The sequence below is a fragment of the Ciona robusta genome, chromosome 10 (assembly GCF_009617815.1).
Source record: "Ciona robusta chromosome 10, ASM961781v2".
Classification (NCBI taxonomy): domain Eukaryota; kingdom Metazoa; phylum Chordata; class Ascidiacea; order Phlebobranchia; family Cionidae; genus Ciona; species Ciona robusta.
In genome coordinates, this window is record NC_143244.1 from 1,566,851 (window position 1) to 1,580,975 (window position 14,125).

At 36.1% G+C, this 14,125-nt stretch overlaps 2 protein-coding genes across 2 annotated transcripts; one reads left to right on the forward strand and one right to left on the reverse strand.

Moving 5' to 3' along the window:
- The first annotated feature begins 303 nt into the window (after positions 1-303).
- Positions 304-11,447, forward strand: LOC149729397 (uncharacterized). Its single transcript, XM_089886832.1, has 16 exons — positions 304-1,773; positions 2,024-2,159; positions 3,778-4,417; positions 4,653-4,843; positions 5,075-5,168; positions 5,464-5,572; positions 5,641-5,686; positions 5,864-5,989; positions 6,759-6,864; positions 7,249-7,422; positions 7,800-8,021; positions 8,181-8,279; positions 8,541-8,665; positions 8,955-9,083; positions 9,491-9,698; positions 9,958-11,447. Exons 1-16 carry the CDS (start codon positions 1,084-1,086, stop codon positions 11,309-11,311), a joined length of 4,449 nt encoding a protein of 1,482 aa, XP_089742958.1. The 5' UTR covers positions 304-1,083; the 3' UTR covers positions 11,312-11,447.
- Positions 11,448-11,752: 305 nt separating this feature from the next.
- On the reverse strand, positions 11,753-13,856 carry LOC149729398 (hematopoietic prostaglandin D synthase-like). The gene is made up of 3 exons (XM_089886858.1): positions 13,514-13,856; positions 12,538-12,842; positions 11,753-12,254 (listed from the first exon to the last, which is right to left on the reverse strand). The coding sequence occupies exons 1-3, from the start codon at positions 13,644-13,646 to the stop codon at positions 12,096-12,098; spliced, it is 597 nt and encodes a 198-aa protein (XP_089742984.1). The 5' UTR covers positions 13,647-13,856; the 3' UTR covers positions 11,753-12,095.
- Between the last annotated feature and the right edge of the window lie 269 nt (positions 13,857-14,125).

The following is a 14,125-nucleotide window of genomic DNA, read 5'->3' on the forward strand; positions in this document are numbered from 1 at the left end:
TATAAATTTCAGGCCGAAAACCTCGAAATATTCGTCACGCTCGTTAATTGCCGCAACACCAGCTGAACTATCACTCATATTTTCCACCGCTATTTCATAAATCTTTTCGCTCCGCCTTTGACAGTTATTCTCTTGGAACGCTACTACTTGTCTATTGAGTACAGACCCATGTTTAAAGTAGGAAACCGGCTATTGGTGCGCGACGAGCTGTTCTACAGTTAAATGATCGAGATATCCGCTATCGAGTCTTCTTCTCTACTTTCTTAAATCAACTCTATACACACAGAATGCGCGGTACGTCCTTACCAACTATGGCCACTTTCGCGGATTTGACAGCCACGCTTTCGGAACACCCGTGTAAGCAGTGTCCACCGCGCACGAATAAAAAAATAAAGTTGAATTCCTTTACCTTTATTCAAGTATAGTTTTCACGACTTTCGTTTTGCTGCTAATTTCATTTTCTTCGCTTTTTTAATAAATTTGATCTTCGCTTTTGTATATAAACGGAGAAATAAAATTTACCCCACCTTCTATACCACCAGCGCCTCTTTGTATTTCGCTACCTGAAATTTACGAGCGTACTAATATCGTTCACACAAATGACGTCATCTTTTAGTGACGTAATGGATGTCTTAAAGTTTGATTATTTGTTAATTTAAAATGAACTAACTTTTAAATTATCTTACGCTAATTCTTTTTCCTCGGGTAATTAAGCTAAAATCCCTTTTCCTCTTTATTTAAACTAAAAATAAATGTTATCATTAAAAAAGCATTCCGGAGTTATTTTTAAAATATTAACGGTTATAATTTCATCCAATTATTCTTTTTTACAACATTACTTTACTTGCATATTTTTATAATGTTACATACTTTTTGTAAGTGGTTAATCCCCGATTACTTACTTACCAAAATCCGTACGATTTCTATGTTAAAAAATAGCGGGAAACGTAAAGTTTGTTTATCTTTTTTATGAATGAAGTTGTAATGTTTAAAAGTCATTGTCTTTATTTATGCTTATTTTTACATTTAAGATGAAAATAAAGTGTTTTTACGCCATAGGTTTTATTTATACTAGCTTTCCTAATGCCTGGACATCAAGTTGTATTTCTAATTCACCAAAATTATGTGCGAAACACAACTGAAACAGACGGAAAGCGATGGAAAGCCGACATACATAACGTTGTGTGTAAACTTTTGCTCCATTTCCAAAGCTCTACTGCACAAGCTCTTAACTGGAATCTAAAAACTGGTCGAGTTGAGAATGAAAACGAGCAGTTTAAGTGGGGGTACAAGTTTGTGAAAACTGGTGGCATTAGATTTCATAATTTATGTGATTTCAAGAAACTAACGTACGAGAACTTTGACCTATTCAAGCAAGAAGTTGACTATGATGACGAAGAGGAAATAGACTACAGTGCTCATACTTTAGCAGAGAATCTAATCACTTTAGCTCATGATTTTCACTGGGATCAGCAAGAAATTGTTTCCCCAGTAAAACCACTACGTAAAAGATGCAGCCGAGACAATGACCAAATAAGGAAACGACGAAGTAATGGCAAATATCAGGTTGGTTTTGCCGACAACACAACAGGCAGGAACTTTGTGTTCATTGTTGGCCCTGTCCCAACAACTAAACAACAACTCAGCGAATACTTTGGTTGGAACGTTGACACCGTTACCGAGGCAACCAGGATTTTAATGCCGAGTCATCTTTCTCAACATTTCCGGGAAAAACATGACATTCAGTTATTTTGGCTTGACACAAACAAGAAGGTATATAATCTATTATATCTATATATAATTGATATTTTGGGTGGAATCGTGGGAATGAGCCAAATCTATCTGAAACCTTAGGTCACCTGGCGTGATCGTAAAACCTCACCCATATAGAATTGTTGTTTTTAAAGCTCTGCTAAAACATCATATATAAAGTGCTAAAAAAACACTTTGCTTTAACTAACTGATTTCAAAATAAAAAAAAGTTTGATCCACATTGGTAAAAAAGTTGTTTTTATTTCAACAGAACACTGTTGATGTTGATGTTAGTCAAAATGGCAATACAACAGGATTATCGGTCATTGAGGAATTTCTACAAAACAACTGTGGATGTGTTGTACCTGTATCGTATCTAAATGAAACACTCTCTATTAGCAAACAGGGTAATTCCTAGGGATGTGCTGAAGTTGAAAAAGCTCGGGTTCGCCGAGCGCCGAGCTTTAACGAAAAGCTCGGCACGAGCCCGAGCCCGAGCACCTATGACGTCATCAAGGAGAAAGGCGTACGAGAATGCGTTCCTATTCAGCCGAAAAGCGCCGCTAATCAAAATAATACAGAACACGTGGTTTGCGGTTAAAGACGCGTCTCGCTTTTCATAATTCCTACTGTTGCAAAATGTAAAATTCATACAAAAAATATTTAATTAAAAAATTATTTATAATTGTTACAGCCAGTGGCGCAACTAGCAAGTTTCTACGCATGTTCATCTTGGATAATGTAACGATTATTTACGTCAGAATAAACCTTTACGATCGTTACATCACAAACGAGATTGTTGGAAAACAATCGTGTTTTATTCGCTTCCATACGATCTGTAGTTTGTGTATAATTTTTGTTTCTGATGATTAGTTTAATGCAGGTAAATCGCGATTATGTGAATTTTAATTGGTGCAAATATAAGAGCGAGGAGCGACGCTATCAGTAAATCGGAACCAACATAAATTGTAATATGATATTACAAAGTATCGTCCCGGTCGAGCTTGGACAGAAGCCAAAAAACATCGTTTGATGGCACCGCACGAGAACCAGAGTTTCATTACGTCATTTTTCACGAGAATAAATTCACAACGATTGCTTCGTTTGTTACGTGTGGAATGTATGCTACCGCATGCGTCTTCCTTTATTTCATACGCCAGCGTAGAGTGTAAAAATGTGACGCTGATACACGATGTTTTGATCTCGTGGTTGGTTGGGCTGCCAACTTGGGCAGTGGGCACATTCCTCCTGATTGTTATATTATAAAACGTCATAATTAATAGTTACGTTGCGATAGGACACGTGACGTAACAATTGAATGAAAAATTGTTCTAATTCCAAGCGAAGGAATGTTATATTGAATGCAACGCGTGTGTGTGCGTCTTAGCACTTTCTGGCTGCGTGCGTGTCTGCGGTAAAGGTGGCTTAGGGGTTGCAAAACCCTGTGGTTGCAAAACCGTGGTTGCAGCAATTTATACTATTTCATTATAAAAAAGTTTAAGAGTTTTTGGCTTTTTATTTAAAATGTGATACGAAAACATTGGGCGCTGGTGTAATTCGACACCTGCTGTAATTCGATACGGGCAAATTCGCTGACGTTGCGATTCGTTACTTGCGAGAGAGCAAATTCACAACGAACGAAAAATAATTAAGGAGAAAGCTACGCTGACTAGTCTCGTTATCTCTTAGTAGCTTCACTTTTTTCATTTTTAATATTTTTCGCTCTCGCGTGCAACATTATAGCATAAGGCTCGGCGCTCGGCCCAGTTTTCAGCCGAGCGCCGAGCGTCAAAAAAGGAGACGCTCGGGCACGAGCTTTTGAGTTCGGGCTCGGCTCGGCACATCCCTAGTAATTCCCCATATCATAACTTGTGTAAAAAGACCTTACCCATAAAAGATTTCACATCACATTATCTAATGCAAGTTTATTCCACTAAAGTTAAAGTTGTAATATAAACAACCATTTCGTCTTTCCATTCCTATTAAATATCCGTTTTTGACACCAAAATCTTGATTACTTCTTAGATTTTGATGACAAAGAATCAATACTCAACATAAACCATCACAGACCGGAAAACAATTTCTTTAAATCAGTTTTTCCGACTTCATTCAAATTTCGCCACCTTAGATCGAAAACCAAAGTAAAACATGAAACAGTTGCTTCATTCAACATTCCCGGACAAAGTACTACAGTTAATGCACTGTGTGTTCCATACTTTACATCAAACACACTTTGTGGTCAAAGCACATCCATGCAAAAGGAAAATTTATCAGAAAATTCATCTAAAAATCAATCAAATACAATTGAACAACTCAACAAGTTAATTTCACTGGAACTTGTGAAAACTGAAGATGGTTTGATCTCTTTAAAATGTCATCCCAAGTTTCAAATATTAGAAGAACATAATTCAAGTGAAAGACATTTCAGAATAACTGGGAAACTGCTAACATCATCTGTTCCATACACAAAGTTAACGGGGCAAGGCATAATGTGTATATTCCGTGAACCAATCACAGGTTTAAGCGACACAGCACACACTGTGTATGCTGTGAAGGAAACTTGTCAATTTTGCACCAACGGAAATACTTGTGAATGCACCAACTTCCACAAACATGGATTACTTCAAGTCTTGAGCAGAAACACAGCAACTGTTTCATTGATAAGGTATGTTGTTGTTGTTGTTGTTACTTATAGAGTTTACAGAATGTATTATAAGTTAAACACATTCTTTAACTCTTTTCAGTGAACAAATGTAAACAAGCACTCGACTGCTTAGTGCTTACCTAAAAAAAAAGTTTAATTTGAATAGTAAACTGAGATTGAATGAAAATAACGAACTAAGCAACTTGATCTAAGACGTTTGACTTAACTTATAAACTAAACATCTGTTTTTCATCAGGGAAAGTCAGCAAACTTCGGTTTTCAACTTTGTTCATCAGTCCTTAAAACAAGACAATTCAACTGATGATGTCATAAAAAATCCAACTGATGATGTCATGAATCTTATTCGTTCAAAATTAAGAACGATAACATCATCCGAAGTTCATGAAACAGACAAAGAAAGTGAAACTGACAATATTAAAAAAGAAGGTAACATTTTTTATAAAAAAATGCAGGGGTAAGGAGCCGACCCTGTCGTATTTTGGCCAGGTGAGGATAAAGTAAGTTACAATCATTCTATCATTCATATATCAGAATTCAACAAATCCTCTTAAGGTTTTGGTGTTGAAATAGCTGTTATATAAATATATGTATTAAAGTTGAAGACTGTATTGAGGGGGTAAAATACTTTTAGTAGAATTTATGAAGTTACTTTTACAGTGATTGCTGAAGCATTTGCACCAAGTATGCTAGAGGTGTGGTATGAAAGGTCTTTAAAATCTGATCACTTCAAAGCGTTCAGTTTAAATATGAGGTATGAGAATATGGTTTGTGAGAATAAATTGTCTGATTGGTTCCTGAATGAGCGTACTGTCTTGTAGAAGAAAGCTCCTTTTTAAAATGCGCGTGTCTTGTCAACATACTTGTAGGGATTATTTGACATCATAGGGAACTTGTGGCATACAGCAACAAAAACAAGGTTACTCAAGATTCTAAACAGTTCGCCAGAAAATATTTGCAGTTTCAAAAGTGCACACAGAAAGAAATTAACCGTGTGTTCCTGCCTTTACTTAAAAACACAAGTTATGTAACGGTAAGTTCATTCATAGATCAGGACAACCAGTGGATTCAGGAGACCAACAATTCAGAAACTCGGTTCTCTCAAATTTGCAAGAAATATACAAGTTTAACCCTCATGATGATAAAGAGCAATTAACTGTAAGTAAAAATATATTTATTCAGATATTTTATGTATTTTTACTTTTGTTTTTAATTTTTATTTGTAGGGAAATTCAAAATCTGTGAAGAAAAGCGTCTGTAATACGTTGCAAGGTAATATATTTATTTGCGAACCAATGTTTTAATGATGTTTCTATGTTTGACGACTATGAGTGTAACTGCATTTTGTCAAAAAATTTAAAAAATGCTATGCTTTTGAATAGGACAGTGTTTTACCAAGAAAGCTTAAATAAAAAAAGAAACTAATGATTCAGTTACGCTTGTTTACAGATGTATGCGATGCCATGTTGTTTGAATACAAGGTGTTCCAAGACAATCATCCAACTAGTAACGAACAATGCGTGAAATATGCAAAGACCATTATGCAACTATTGAAGGGATATTGTGACAAACAAGGTGGTTATACCTAGATACTTCATAATCCACCATTCAAATATCGTGACACTTCAATCTCACATGTGTCACTGTATTTAGGTTTTTATGCGATGAGTGTTTATGTTTAGGTAGTTATACAAAGTTACTTAAATTTCTGCATGCTTAGTTCAGTTAGTTAAATTGTTTTGATCATGGTATATAATATACACCGTATAGGTGTCCGTATAGGCGTATATTATTGCTGTCCGTTGTATGTTTTCCATGAATAATAAGATGACCAGCTTAACTACAAGCAAATCATTTGTATGAATATTAAGATACTCAAAAATCAATGATGGTTAATACTGGATTAGTTTGATTTGTCATTGGTTGGGAATCAACTAACTCAGTTCTACACCTCTGGTTCACTAGCTTGCCTCACTCTCAGACCTAAACCATATAGAGAAGTTTGGAGTGTTCAACTTTTTAATAAAATGTTTAGTATATAGTACGGCTAAAGGCCAACTTAGGACCTGTGGTATGCTTCCCCTGGAAAGACAAATAAAATAATTTGAATTATCTATGGTTCTATTGTACTGCGGTCTGGGGTGGAGGACAGGACACCTTTAGGAAATAAAATCCAAATATCCTGATCGTGTTTTAAACAATTAACAATAGTCTATGGGAGTTGTGACTTGTAAGGATATAGTTTTATAATTGTTAGAATGTTTTTTTAGTTACTACCAAATGGAATAAGAAAATAGAAAAGGTGTCCTATTTTCCCCACTCTACTATATAATATGTTCCACAGATATTCCCGTTGACAGCGATGATGTTGTGAAGATATTAAAGAAGATCTTCATCCCTGCTTCCAATATAAGGAGAAAGGATGTGGAAGCTGATGAGAAGACTGCAGAGTATGACAGAATGTTTTAGTGTATTTATATGATGTTGATGTTCATGTGTATTATAAGTGTAAAAAGATCTTCTGGCAATTGTTTGTTTTGTACCCGCTGCATATGGTGAGACATCATAAGCACCCAAGGTGGCAGTACCATGTATTACCCTGGATTTATCCTCATCGCATTAATTTGTAAAGATTGGCATCAAAATTGTTTTAAAAGAATGTATATCCAACTATCTCTGCTCTGCTAATATATGCTTTACCCAAATACACAGTCACATAATAGAAGCATCAAGCCTTGAACCAAGAACTCTTTGGCTGGCGCCTAACCACTAAAGCAAAAAAACTGTCTCCATTTTCCCAAACTTTAACATTAACTCACATTCCAACCCATCAGGTGCGAACTACAACTTCTGTTAAGACTTGAATGGTTGAGTTACAAATCTTTGAAGTCCGGATGCAACGCAGATGATGAGGCAACTGAAGAGATCACTCAACTTCTCAGAGCAATCTCCATCTCACAGGGAGTGGAAAGAATGGCAACTTTCCTGCAAGAATCGATTGTTGAAAAGTGAGATTATTTTAAACAAATTATTTCACATAAATACAATAATAGACATCGATTTAAGAAAACCTTTAAAAGGATAAGTCGTTGTATAAATGTAGAGAGGTGATTTCTTGCGTAAATGACTAAATGCAGTAACTTGTAGAGCAGTTTTGTGTGAGTCATTTAGTTCCATAGAAGTTTCAAGTTCCCACGTGTACATTTAGACCAAATATATATCTGAATCTTAAAATTTCTTATTCTTATAATGGCTTGTGATTTTTGTCTGTTATATATTATGTGCCACTGAATCATGACTCTATTTCATTACAAGCATTGTCTAATTTAATGAGACTAGATTAGGACCAGAGCCATTTTATGTAAAATCTCTCCTTTCCCCACAGTTATGGGAAAACATGTGGTCGGCTGTTGAACGAAGTGCATGGAGACCTCATGTTGAGGATACCTGAAGTGTTAGAAGAATACTCAGTGGACATGAGCATTGATGATAGTTTCTATGGCCCCTTATCCAACACAGGGAGTATTAAGGCACCAAGCACTGGACCGTTCTCTGCACAAAGCTCCGTTAATAGCCAGTGTTCAAATGACTCAAGAAGGAATAAGAAGTAAAGAGTTTTTGGGGTTTTATTTTGGTGAAGATATGTGTAATTGCTTGTTTGTTTAAAATTGTAACCCAGTTTTTGTCATGCAGTTTAATGTTTTTGCATTTTTTAGGTGTCTGAGTGTTATTATTATTAAAAATAAATTTTTGTTTAAATTTTTAGAAATTTTCGTCCTCGAAGAGTCTCTCACATGAACCAAATAACAACGAGACAAATTGTCATTCCTGATTTACATAAATCTAAGGATACCAAATGGTCAAGGTGAAAAATATTTATGATTCAGCACCGTGGCTCCGTGGTCACTTGCATTGAAACTGAAGGTTACTTGGTTAATTAATCCCAACCTATATTTTACATTCATACTATGTGTGGCCTTTAGCAGTACAAATAATGGACATTCCTTCAAGCCAGCAGTCACTATATGGGTTGTAGCACTCTGAGTTTTAGGGTAATGGACAACTCTGACCTAAATCTTAGATATCATTTTCATATGATGTAACTATTACTTTATTTCTATTTCAGAACAAAAAGTGTTGAAATTCTTCGTTCAAAATCAACGTCAACCATTCCATCGACAAAGAATTTCTCCCAGCCACATAAAGCGGAAGAAAAACAAATTGAAGTCAAATCTAAACAAGAACAAGGAGGTAATATCAATGCTTGTAATGGCTCTTGTATTTGTGGAGTAATAAAACAGTGTATAGATATAGACAGCGGTGTTTTGGAATTAATAAAGAAACAAAATCAAATTAATTTGATTTTCCAAACAGCACTCGGCAGTACAACAGCAATTTTTTCTTGTCTTTATTTTAAAACACAACATACAAACTGTCATGTTTATATGAGGCATTCAAACCAAACACTAGGATGTCCTGCATATAACTACAAAACAATAACTATAACGATACAAAACAATAATATGTGTTGTTATTTTAGTTTCTCAAGAAATAGTTCGTGTTCGTCGTGACTTATTCGCTTCCCCTTCAAAATCTGCTCGGAAAAAGTCGAATGTTTCATTAATTCAACGGAAGGAAAACAAATCAAACAAAGGAGTTGTTCGTAGAGGTGAGAAACTGTTCAGTTTGTTTTATGCGAGCAGTGAAACCCGTTGTAATAAAAGAGGGTACCGGGTTCGAGACTTGATGCTGCTACCATTGTAGGCATTTGTATTCTTGGGGAATACATAAACAGTTATTGCTTGGACTTCAGAAAACATTTACTCGCAAAGTTGCTTAAATTATTACATGGTAACTAGTAAGCACAAGCTGTATTTATTAATGCACGATATTAAGTTTAGAAGTTGCTCTGTCACAAGATTCAAGTTTTGTTCATTTTTGCTGCTCCTTTTTTATTGCTTAATGTTTATATATTTTGTCTGTCACGCAATTATTAATAAATGACAATGATTTATTTTTATCAAAATTTTATTCTTTTCTTTTCCACTTACAATTATCGTCCCATCTTCCATCTAGCTGCCGAGGAGAGACGACTTCGAAGAACCTCCGTCATTGACACCCCCATCGCCAAACAAAGACTCACGGCACTAGCGAGGCAGAGTTTAAGGATGAGGAAGAGCTTCGAAGGATCGAATCCAACATCCGAGGAGATGGTGGTGGAAGAATCGCCGATGAAGGAAGATGAACAGGATCATAGGGTTCCTCGTAACTTGAAACTAAACAGGTGAGTTTTAATCATACAGACATACATGGTTGACATGCTACAGGTAAACTGTTGGGAAAGTTAAATTTGGGTCGATGCTCCTAAACTGCTTGATGTTGAAGCTTTTCCCAATGCCAGAACTGTAGCTTGCCATATGTGTTGTGTGGATGCAAAGTTTCTTGACCCGTTACCTGACATCATTAAGATTGTCTATTTTTCGTTTACAGTGAATATATCTGCCTTGATACTCTCACAACATAACATCCATATTCTCCCCCAGGAGTCCCCGCCATTCAATCATGTTGACCCGTCGTCATTCCTTCTATCGGGACGATGCGGGGTTCAAATCCCGCACCGTGGCACGAGCAGAGATTGTCCATCAACACAACGAAGCTGCTCCCCCAACTCCCAGTGTTTCCAGATTCAAAAACTCCACCAGTGATGCCGCACCAGTTGTCCCGTTTTCACCTGCCAGCTTGCTCTTTAAATACACGAGCTCAGGGCAAAGGAAAATGGAACGTAAATGCGTGACTGAACAACCACAAAGAACAAGGCGTAGATTGCAACTTGTACCAACTACATTAGATGCAGAAGAGTTGAAACCAATTGCTAAAAACCTTTTTGCGACCAACCTAAGCCCTGAGAAAACATCCGTTCCAACCACTATATCATCTGCTTCTATATCTGATTTAATATCCTCACCTTTAGTGATTAAAAACCATAAGCAACCATCTAAAGTAGTTGATGCTACCACAGCCACTACCATCACACCAGCCATTCCAACACCATTTGCAGCTTATCAAGAAAACACCATTGATGACGTATTTTCATCACCAGTTAAACTACCACCCCAGAAAACACCACACAAAGAGCCAGTATCATGTGTTCAAAACCCTTCCAATGTTTCTGAAACCATGACCCCCCCAAACAAGCGAATACAACGACGTTCTCCACGAACTTTTCAAAATGTTTCTCCCACCCCAACAAAAATGACGGGACCAATCGATAGTTTTGTTATCCGCACGCCTACATCATGCAAGAAACCTCAAAGTAGATGCCCACCCCCACCTTCACTACTGAAACGTAAACCCTCCCCTATCGGTGACCACATACAGAAATGGCCGCGGAAAAAGCGACTTAACTCATCTCCAAACAATCCACCGAAGAGAATCCGGAAAGAAAAACTTGAGAAAATTTTCGACTTTGATTTAGATACTTCACAAATACACCCTACCGACAAAGAATTTCCCAACACAACAGAAATTCACCACACACCTGTTAAATCACCTATAGACAGTCCTGACGGAGTCTATATTATATCAGGCACTGACAACCAGCAGATGATCAGAAGATTTCCAATTAACTTAGTTTCTAATGTCGATCAGACTGAACATCTAATCCACCCGAACCCCAGCCCATGCAAACGTGCAGTAACTCGTAGAACACCAAGCAAATTTCTAACAAACTATGAAGATATTGGTGTTAGACCTTTTGAAGATCTTCCACTTTCAAACAGACGCATGTCACCTCGTAAAAGACTTGGTAGCACGTTATTTCACGCAAAAATCGGTTCCCCTTCATCATCTAAAAGCATCCCAATGATGTTACTTCACGACGATGTGGATTCTTCGTAAATATGCTCGTTATGAGTTGTTTCAATTATTTATATTCAACGTTTTTGATTATTTGTGAGTAAGATATTTTTGTATTTGTTTTGTAGTGCTCAGAGTGCAAGAGAGATTTTAATGTGTTAATACAAAAATGATATTACACCTTGTTAATGTAACAACAGAAAAGGGAAATAGTTAGATCATTTTATAAAATGGCAATGTATGGCAACTTGTATAGTTATCTTCAGAGGTACAATCATGGTAGATATTAAATTCTAACATTTCAATCATTTTGCATATATGAAAATGATACAAAATTCCCGTAGTTTTTACTTTTTAGGCACTTGCATCTTGACCAAAGGATACAGGACTGTGAGGACCCTATAGAACAGATTAATACAGCATTCAGTTCAAACTAGAAACGTTGGAATATCTTTTTCATGTCACAGTAAATTGATTTAAAAATGGATTGCTTCAACGGGAGTTGTGTTATATTAAAACAAATCACGTATTCATCCAAAATCTAATCTATGTGTATAACTTCATGTTCGTATGTTAGGATTAGGTAAAACAATGTAGTAAAATCTGTAACATTTCTTATAGTTGGTGGCTTCTCTTTAAGACCCCTTACTCAAAAATTAATAAGTATTGCTGAATAAGAGACAGCTTCAGAGCTTTTGTACATGTGCTAAACAAACGTTATGTCCATTTCACTTGAAGATCAGTTATTAAGGTGTTAGTTAAAGAAGAAACTTTCTGTACTACTTTGCAGCAACAGGCTTCCCTCAGAAGAAACATCTTGTGCATTTCACTGCCCGGGACGAACTTTCAGCCACTGAGCAATACTTGGAAGATTTTCGATCTTCTTAAAATGTTTGAATAGAATTGGGGTGTCTTTAAAGATATCCTCACGGTGTTCAAGAAGATATTGACCAGCGTTTAAGAGGGCAAAATCAGTGTGTGTCAACTTGAAAAATAATACAGTTTGCATTTGAAGTTAATATGAAAAATAATCACAATTTGCATTTGAAATTAATATAATGACGAAATAAGTTAGGTTTATTTTATGTCATTGCCGCATGGCAAAGTGTTTCCTATCCAAATCTGACTGAAAGTATAGACATAAATAGATTGTTTTTTTTGCTGTAGGGTGTTTTTATAAACAAGCACAGAAGAAGTATATTGCATTTGCCACAACAAAGTAAATATTATTTCTTAAAAAAAGCTTGATAACTACTAGATTAAAGTACCTGGCTGACAAAATAGTCTCCTCCATTCTTAACCAACATTGCTTCAATTTGCTTCAAAGATGGAGGTACAGACTCGTAAAGACATTTCCGCATGCTTTCCGCTTTTTTGGCTTCATCAGTTTCAAGCCAAGGGAATCTCAGCATAATATCGAAGAAGCATTCAGTGATCATGTCTGCCTTCGCCATTTCTAAATCGTTACACCCAGCAAGGCCACATTTCTGAGCTGCATATCTTAGTATCGCCCCACTCTGACATATGATGTCACCATCTATCTTGAACACCGGTAGTTGGGAAAAGGGCATTGCTGTTTGTGATACAGAATTAAGATACATAAAAAGGCGCAGACAAAAAATAAAGTTTAATATTTCAACTACTATCCTATTCTGTTAGGTCGCACAGCATGAAATGCCAGGGGCATGGGCATCCTATTTCTTCAAACAATGTGAGGTATTCAGTATATATACACATTAAACACACAAAAAAAAATTTCGGGTGTAAAACTGGGTACTAATAAAGCACATGATGTCACCCCTTCTCAAAAATGGGGTGGCATGTATTCATGTAACGCCCGGCCCCATTGGCATTACTTCCATGGCCTGGCATAATACCTCAACACCAATATCTTACTACATGGACCTTAGATATGCAACTTGCATAGTGTCTCAACCTAAAGCTAAATTATATATATATATATATATGACTGTTTAACTGAATCTTGGTTTTAAGACCTTTAAACCCTATCACTGTATCAGTGAGTAGAAGTTATAAAACATCATGGAGGCACTGTGGGGTAAGATGGGACACCTTAGCACATAACATCCAAATATCCTGATCATGTTTTAAACAATTACCAGCAGTCTATGGAAGTCATGATAGTACGGTTTTATAATTTATAATTAAATGTTCTTTGTTTACTTCCAAAAGGGACAAGAAAATAGGATAAAAGGTGACATATCTTGCCCCAACCATACATACTTGACTTTTTTGAGGGCCATTCTTCATACGGTATCCGTATATCTTCGTATTCAATGTTAGCATGTGCAAACATCAGACGAACTATTTCTTCACGTCCCATGTGCGGAAAGTAATACAGTTTGTAAACGACCATAATGCTGTAAGAATTGTCTATGTTGAAAATCCGGTAAAAGTTATTAAACCTCCAATGACATAACGTTAAAATTTATTGTAGGGTAGGGGAGGTGGGACACATTTTCATTCCTTCTTGTCCCATTTGGTACGGAAAACGAAAGTCGTTTAAAACATTCCAAGGGTAAAAACTACTTGAGTAAAGGAGTCAAGAAAAAAAGCGGCTGTTAAACCCACGAATAAATAAAAAATGAAAGTAAATATTAAATAAAGACGTAAAGTAACAACATATCAAATATACTGAACGTATCTACAAATTTTAATTTTTGACTGAGCGTAAACAAGAGGAATCATTCAAGCATGCAAAGAAAACATGCTGTCTGCATATGACGTCATTTGCGTAAAATATTTGGGTAAAATCTTCATAAATTTAAAAACGCCTTTACAAATTCAGATATAGTAAAGTTAAGTGGAGGTAAACATTTTTAAGCACAAAGTAGT